Source organism: Arachis duranensis, chromosome 6 (genome assembly GCF_000817695.3).
Source record: "Arachis duranensis cultivar V14167 chromosome 6, aradu.V14167.gnm2.J7QH, whole genome shotgun sequence".
NCBI classification, from domain to species: Eukaryota; Viridiplantae; Streptophyta; class Magnoliopsida; order Fabales; family Fabaceae; genus Arachis; species Arachis duranensis.
The window spans coordinates 11,680,022-11,688,470 of NC_029777.3; the positions used below are offsets into that span (position 1 = coordinate 11,680,022).

An 8,449-nucleotide genomic window follows, 5' to 3' on the forward strand; every position below is an offset into this window, starting at 1 on the left:
AAAACTACATAGAGAAACACCAAATGAAAGAGGAAGTCAGAGACTTCTGGAGTTGTTAATTTTAATTAATTAATTAATTTTATTTTATTTAATGAAAAAGAAAAAGTAAAAGTGAAAGCCTACTATGGATCTTAAATCCATTAGATTCTTCTTGTACAGTTCAGTACTACTACAGCATCCTGCAGGAACTAAAACAGAAATGAATCAATGGCAACATAGAAAGAAAGAAAAAAAAGAAAGGATGCTAGGAGCTAAAAGACAAAATGATAAAAAAAGTTTTTTTTTTCTCTTTCTTTAAATAATTTCACTTTTTTTTTTCTGAAAAAGAAAGAAAGTTAAGACTGTAAAATTAGTACCTTTGGCTTTGATGATTAGGTGGCAGAGACAATGTACAATCAACTCCTTTGACTTTTCTTTCCAGCAGAACCACTCCTATCTAATTATCAATATCACCAATAACCACCATGACTTAGCAAAATCAAATTGCAAACTATTAAAATGATATTTTAAAAATTTTATTATCAATAAAAATAATTATTAATTTTAAAAAAATAAATTATAAATACATATCGAGTTACACTAATTTGTTAGTCATTTTTTAAAGTTATTTTTGTCAATAATAAAATTATTAAAACATATCAATGAGTTATAATTTAAATGATATAATTTTTTATACTCACTTAAAAAATTGCGAATTTAAATCTCCTTATCTTCAAAACAAAAAAAATACTAAAACATATTATCACAAAAATAATAATTAATCCACCTAATAAACAAGGCCAAGAAATTACAGTGAATGAGGCTCTTAAATTTTCTCTTTCATCTTAGAAATAATCATGATGTTAGCTTACCTACTAATAAAGTCAAATGATTTATATATAGATATAGTTGTAGTACTAATGAAGATTGTAAAGTAATAATTAAAGAAAGAGGGTAGAGAGGAAAAAGAATAATATTTGTTTAAAGTATGGATCAGGGGAGTCAAAGGCATCAAAGCAATGCGTGCCATTGGAATCATAATTTTGGATGATACCGACATATCGAAATTATTCATCAGTATAGTAAAATAATTAAGATTTCAATTGTTTTTATAAGCCTCTTCCATTTGATATGCTGAATTGGGTTGAAAATCTCAAAGAAGCATATCCCAACACTTTTGCAAGTCATAGTCAACTTTTGAATGAACAAGTTTCACATATATCTAAGGTTAATTTGAGCATCCTATGAAAAAAAAAAAAACCATAACATGTAGCATTGTACTATCATGTTAAGAATATGACAAGGAATCTAGGGTATATAATGTGCATAACAATTGACAAACACTAGTGTTATCAAATTCATGATGTTGTTTGTCACAAGGATTTGACAAATGCAGAAACAACAAAGAAGAGAGTGTTAGTTACATTGCCATGTTTGTTTGCAATAATATTCCTAGAGACCCCAAAATGAATCAAAGAAGATCACATAAGAATAAGATACACACACAACACAAACTAAGGAAGTGGGGGTGAGTGAGGGTAAAGTGAAGTCTTATTATCAAATTGCACTTATTTCAATTGGGGAAAGGCATGAGGGATTGAGGGGTAGGTAATAATAATACACATCTCATAGATTAGGCTCTTGTAGGTTAGGGTGGGGACTATGTTTTGATTTTGTTGCCCATGTTTTGCATGAATGCTATGAAAAGTGTAATGGATCATAGATGTGTGTATCAGTGTATCTCCTTTCATTTGTTTTTATTTGGCTAAGTGGGAAAAGCATAATTATTCCTTTTTACCCTCTTCAATTCCCTCCCATCATCATATTTATTTTTTCCCTTTTTTTTTTCCATTTCTATTTGCTGTGGAAGTTTGGCAATGGGTGCCGTGCACTGTGAAAAATATGCTAATTATTATGCAAAACTATTAAAGGAGTATTGATTGAATTACATAATTACAAGGAGGGAAAGGTAAAAAGGTTAGGTATATGCATGAAGAAGAAGAAGAAAATGATAATGACCAAGAGAATACACTCTAGAGATGGTGTCCAAATTGATTCACATAATTGGCTTGATTTAGGACAGGTTTTGTTCATTGAAAGGTTAATCATTAGAGAAAATTAACAGCACTAATTAAAAACTATCACAAATAATTTATTAATAAAATAGACTTTTTTTTCTAGATTACTAAATGTAAACTTTGAGTAAATTTTTAAGTTGGTCTCGAAAATTGACATCATGCATCAAAATCGTCTCTGAGATTTTAATTGTACTAATTACGTCTTTGATATTAAAGAAGTTGTACCATATTAGTCCCTGACTCATTTTTCGTTAACTATGTGTTGACGTGACTTGATGACATGGACCTTTGGTGACACGTGTCATCTCATGGTTTGGCCACGTGTAACGGTATAATAACGTGTCGGTCAGCAACACGTGGCATGCTGATGTGGACGTGTCACAATGCTATTTTACCACATGTTATCTACTATGTCATCATTACATATGCATTGAATTGGTCCCTTACTTTGCCGGAAATTATTTTTAATATGAAAATGGAGATGGTGTTTTGGTTGAATATTGATATTTGAAGTGTATTACAGTATTGTGGAACTCATTCAACACGCCCCCCACGTGTTGCACCACGCCCCCCACGTGTTGACTTTTCACCTACAAAATCCACCCATCTGTAATTATACCAAATAATCTCATTTTCCAAAAAAAATACCAATATTTCTTCCATATAAAAAAAAATCAGCCTTACTTTGCATCAAATGACTCATTTTAGTCCAATGAAATTGAATATCGTTTACCAAATTAGTCCCTTTATCAATTTGTTCTCATTTTTTTCGTAAATTTAAAACTCTCAATATTTTTTGATACACTAATTTTAATTTTAATTTTTATTATATCATTTTTTAATTAATAATTTTAACATGTATCATTAGAGCACGTATTAGCTTAATCCAAAATTTTATTGTTGCCTCTTATATTTATTTATATCTGTTTTAATATTGTTGAAGCCATGATTACAATAAGTACTTATATTAATTAATAATGTAATATATAAAAAGACCGCCTAACTAAGTTATAGATAAAATTTTTAAAATATTTTATAAAAACACTTGTATTTAAATAACTTGTGAAAAGATGAAAGTAAAATTAGTGTATTCAAAGATATTAAAAATTTTGAATTTATAAAAAAAAAGAGAATAAACTGATGAAAAAACTAATTTGGTGCATAACATTCAATTTCAGGGACTAAAATAAGTCATTTGATGCAAAGTAAGAGACCAATTTGGTACATATGTAATGATGACATAATAAATGACACGTGGACAAATTAAATAAAATTGTGACACGTGATATAATCCGACACATGACAAAATAGCATTGTGACATGAGGCATAATCATTCACATCAGCATGCCACATGTCAATGACCGACACGTCATCATTCATTATAGGTGGCCAAACTATGAGGTGACACATGTCACCAAAGATCTACGTCATCAAATCACGTCAGCACGTCGTTAACGAAAAACATATTAGGGACTAATATGGTATAATTTGTTTAATTTCAGAGACATAATTAATACAATTAGAATTTTAAAGACAATTTTAGTGCACAACATTAATATCAGATACTACTTTAAAGATTTAATCCGTAAACTTTCAAATATTCGTGGATTGGGAGTCTACTACCTTTAAGCAGAACATAGTACACAGAAAATTATTTGTGTAATTGTATTAGATCTCATAGTTTATAAAGTGAATTTATTAATGTTGTATTTAGTTTGTTGTTGTTTTCTTAATTCATATATGATGTTATCTCTCCATACTCCTTTATAAGGGGGTAACGATGTTGTAATTTTATCTCCTTTCACCTACTATCCCAACTAACACCTAACTGGGAATTGGATTCTCTTCTACCTAAGTCCTTAACTGCTAAGATTTGTTGACTCAAAAATTGATCAAATAACTCTCTCAACAAGGACAAGCCCTCATGCTTCACAGTTCACAAACAAAGCTAGTTTTTTTTTGGGTCTGAACAAAGGTACTCAAAATTAGGTAGTGATATTGGATTGGATCAGCTGGCTGTGGGTCCAATTAAACTAAGAAGCTTACTTTTTATATTTTCCTCTAGCCATGACAATTTTTGTCTGGCCTTCGAGTTAGAAGAAAAAGGTAGAAGATTTTTTTCCCTTTTTGGGCTTGGCCCAGTTCACTTGGGCTGATAGCTATATCAGTAATACAGTGACGTATCCCTTAGGTAACTGGGAATTATTGTATTGCGTCACGTAACCATCAAACTTTAGCATTTGTTTTAGGGTTTTTAACATTTATAAAATAAAACAAGATTGGAGGGTCTCTAGACCCATTACTCAAATCAGTTAGTTTACTTTTTTGTTGGGCTTAGGCCTCATTACTTTACCAAAAAAAAAGAAAAAGATAAATACTTAGTTATCACTTATCTCTAAGTTTTTTTTAAGAAAAATAATATTTCTATCACGTATATATTATACATAAATGGAAACACTTAAATTTGATTTATTATTCAAATAGCACATAGAAATAATTAAGCTTTTTTATTTTATAAATGTAAAAATATTATTTTAATTTTTTTTAAATTTAATTTTAATACACTATTAATGTAAAATAATTTTATACATGCATCTAAATACTTAATGTCATATAAAAAAATTAAAAAAAATTATATTTTACATTAATTACGTGAATAATCATTTAAAAGAATAAATGTGATTGCATGATAGTCAGTGTATTAAAATTAAATTTTTTTTTATGAAAATTAAAGACAGTGAAAAAATAACACTCCTCTTAGTACCACCTCTCATTCGATTCTGTTAGCATTAAAATATTATTTTTACAGTTTAAGAACTTTGTTCCATGCATTCACATCGTAAAAAAAAGTTATATTGTTAAATTGATTTAATTATACTTTTTTTAACTGATGAAAAGTTTTTAGAACAGTAATTAGTTAGTTACTAATTAGTAATTACTCGTCCCTTGGACCGTGGAAATAGCGGCGGGAAAAAGAGTAAAAGCTGAAACCCAATGGCGGGAACAATTTCAACCCTTTTTCATTTTTCTTATTCGTTTAATTTAAATCTCAATTTTTTTATGATTATGAAAGGGTAAAACAAAGCCGCGAAAGCAAACCCAGGGAAGCGAGTGTTGGAATCAGTTTGCTGCGAAATCTCTCATCTTAGTTACTAATTAATATTTGATTTGATGGCGAAGAAGGACAAAGCTAGGGTTCCCGATGACGAACAACAAATCGATTCTGAACCTAACAACAACCATCAGACCCTCTACGAGGTAACTTAAATTGAACAAATTTCATTATTAAGCAAACGTCCTTCAATTGTTAGTAGTGTAATGGAGCCTCTTTTTGTCGTGATTATGGTTTCCTATTATTAATGTTGTGGAGTTCAATTTTAGCAATGAGTTTCGTTGAGGTTTAGTCTCATGAAATTCTGAGCTGGGGAAGATCCATGACAGAAACATTTGAACACTCTAGGTCTGTGGAGAAATTAAGTTCGAAATCTGCTCGGGGATACTCTATATTGTGTTTTTCTATTAAGTGAGTTCTTTTTGGTATTCATGTTTGGGGCTGATGAATAAGTACTATATTGTAATCTAATGTCATTAGAATGCGATGATATTGTGTGGACCACGGACTTTGCTTGAGAGTTTTTATAGAGATTGAAAGGAGTGAGATGATTCAAAATGTTTAATGGGGGAAAAGAAGGGAAATGAGGGCCTTGAGTGACTAGGAAGGAATTATGTGCCTGTGTGAATTTAAGGGACGTTATACTTAGCTGATTTTCAAAAAAGTTAACAAATTAGCCATGCATTATAATTTCTTATGGCCATGGCATGCTGAATTGAAAATTTTGGGTGGTTTTGTGAATTAGTCAATTCTACAACAGTTGCTTGTTCCCCGTTGTTGGTTCACAATGATGTACAATTTTGTTAGGTGGTGTGACTCCGCATTGCGGCTTCATCCTGACAAGAACCCTGGCGATGAGGTGATTACTAAAGGCTGCCAGATATGATATTGTTTTCTTTATTAACTTTCAGAAACAGGAAGCTGTAATTCCTTTTGTTAATATAGGAAGCTAAAGAGAAGTTTCAGCAACTGCAAAAAGTAATCTCAATTCTTGGGGATGAAGAGAAACGATCGCTTTATGATCAGACTGGTTGTGTTGACGATGCTGTGAGTATCACGAAATTTATTTTTGGCTGCTGCAAATGAATTAATTAACCAATAATATGTTAGATTCATAATTAGCTATGTCTACATACAAATTAAGTCATTATGGTCTGTTAGTGGAAAGAAATACCCTCATATAATAATTTATGTATAACAGAATGGAAGAGTAGCATTTCAGGATACTTTAAGTATGTCTTGGACATCTATAACTCGTCTATTCTTTTGTGAAATTCAGGACCTCTCTGGTGATGTTGTTCGGAATCTTAGTGAGTTTTTCAGAACAATGTATAAGAAGGTATTTGTTTAAACACGTGATACTGTGTTCCATGATGCATGGTGCCATACTTGTTTTCAATTTTGTAGTTTTCTAATATATGAACCACAGGTAACTGAAGCTGATATTGAGGAGTTTGAAGCTAACTATAGGGGATCTGACTCAGAGAAAAATGACTTAATTGATTTGTACAAGAAGTGCAAGGGTAATATGGACAGGTAAGAAAACATTGTGAATTTGTGATGTGTATGAACCATCTTTTGAAAGCCTTTGGGTTTGATATATGTGATAACGTTACTTCCCTCTGTAGGCTTTTTTGTTCAATGCTTTGTTCAGATCCTAAATTTGATTCACATCGATTCAAGGATATACTTGACGAGGCAATTGCTGCTGGTGAGAATATTATTATATGGATTTTTTTAACCCCAATAGCTATTGGCAGTTGCTCTAGATCTTGTTTTGTCTGTAGGATAAGGTACTGATTATATTTGAAATGTTAGACTTGAATTGCAAATCAGTTACATTATGGGAGAACATGCAGTTATTTCACTTTGTTTAGCATTGAGAATCTGCATATTAACATAAACAATCTTGACAGAGTTCCATTATGCTACATTACTCATATGCTTGGGTTTCTCAGGATGTTTTTGATAATTGATTGCTGTCTTTTCTCCAATATCTGTAGGAGAACTAAAGGAAACAAAAGCTTACCAAAAATGGGCAAAGAAAGTATCTGAAATCAAACCACCAACTAGTCCTTTAAAGAGGAGGGCGGAGTAGGTTCATCAGTCTTAGTTTTCCTTTTGCTGTTTATAATGGCAATTTGGGACTGATCCGTTGCTTCCTGCAGGTCCAGTAAGAAGCCAGAAACAGATCTTTATGCAATGATAGCACAACGCCAAAATCAGAGGAAAGATCGATTTGATTCATTGTTCTCATCACTGGCTTCAAAATATGGTGGAGGTGATATGCCTGAGCCCTCTGAAGAGGAATTTGAAGCTGCACAGAGAAAGCTGGATAGTGGAAGATCCTCAAAAAAGGCAAAGCAATCAAAGCGGAAGTAACCAGCATGTAATTACGTGTATAGTTTGTTTTTCTTAACTTATTTCTGTGTGCATGATCTCAACTCCTGTTAGTGTAGTAATAGTTCTTTTCTGTTGAACTATTATGGTGTTGCTTTTAAATGTGTTGAATTGAATAGTTATTTTCAAGTTGAATGCAACCTTTTTACTTGTGAGTTAAGTGCTTGTTGTCCATTCATCAATTTCTCAGATGTTTGTCTTAGTTAGGTACCAATCTTGCTCATAATTTAAATCATTCGGCAAATTTAGGCTTGAAAACATGCCGCCAAAACTGGTTTTATGTCCAAAACAGATTTTAGTGAATACATATATGGTTGCTTTTGTCTTGCCTAAACATGAACTATATTTTCAATAAGTTAGGAACCCTTTCTAAATTCGTTCGTTTTGAGAGTAAACCAGATGCGTTGATTATTCTGGACTATAAATTTAGTCAACTGTTGTTCTAGCAGACTATTTCAAAAGGGGTTCCACAAACGTGCTACTACGTTATGTCATGTCGTTGTCATTGTCCTTTCTATACGACTATACCTAGGTATTTAGCAGTTAGCATACTATTGTTCTTCATAGTTCATATCACCTATCAAACTGTCTCGAACATTCTGAAATTCAGAGGTCTAAGGTTTTTCATTTTATAAATCAAGATACGAGAACTATCAGTGCTGAGAGTGACATTACATGGTTGCTTCGCAAGGACAATGGTTATTTATTAATAGTTGGAAGTTGAAATATGGCAAGAGTAACGGTATTTTGGTAACTCTTGGTTTGTACTTTGGTCTTTGTAGAATTGTGTAAAGTTCTAAAGATGTATTTTTTGCAGGTCTTCAATTTTATATGGAGTAGAGATATTTTTTTTAATCAAATGATGGAGTTTCTAAAGTT

The 8,449-nt window shown here is 31.5% G+C and overlaps 1 protein-coding gene across 1 annotated transcript; it reads left to right on the top strand.

Moving 5' to 3' along the window:
- Positions 1-5,229: 5,229 nt before the first annotated feature.
- LOC107492782 (chaperone protein dnaJ 6) lies at positions 5,230-7,730 on the top strand. Its single transcript, XM_016113837.2, has 8 exons — positions 5,230-5,316; positions 5,931-6,029; positions 6,116-6,217; positions 6,450-6,509; positions 6,600-6,706; positions 6,799-6,881; positions 7,174-7,264; positions 7,339-7,730. Exons 1-8 carry the CDS (start codon positions 5,230-5,232, stop codon positions 7,550-7,552), a joined length of 843 nt encoding a protein of 280 aa, XP_015969323.1. The 3' UTR covers positions 7,553-7,730.
- The last annotated feature ends 719 nt before the right edge of the window (positions 7,731-8,449 follow it).

What these genes read in the sequence shown, in the direction of transcription:
- LOC107492782 (XM_016113837.2), top strand. Translation starts at nt 5,230, where the DNA reads ATGGCGAAGAAGGACAAAGCTAGGGTTCCCGATGACGAACAACAAATC. An exon ending in ACCATCAGACCCTCTACGAG is followed by an intron (nt 5,317 to 5,930) that starts GTAACTTAAATT and finishes ATTCTACAACAG; the next exon opens with TTGCTTGTTCCCCGTTGTTG. An exon ending in CTGGTTGTGTTGACGATGCT is followed by an intron (nt 6,218 to 6,449) that starts GTGAGTATCACG and finishes TGTGAAATTCAG; the next exon opens with GACCTCTCTGGTGATGTTGT.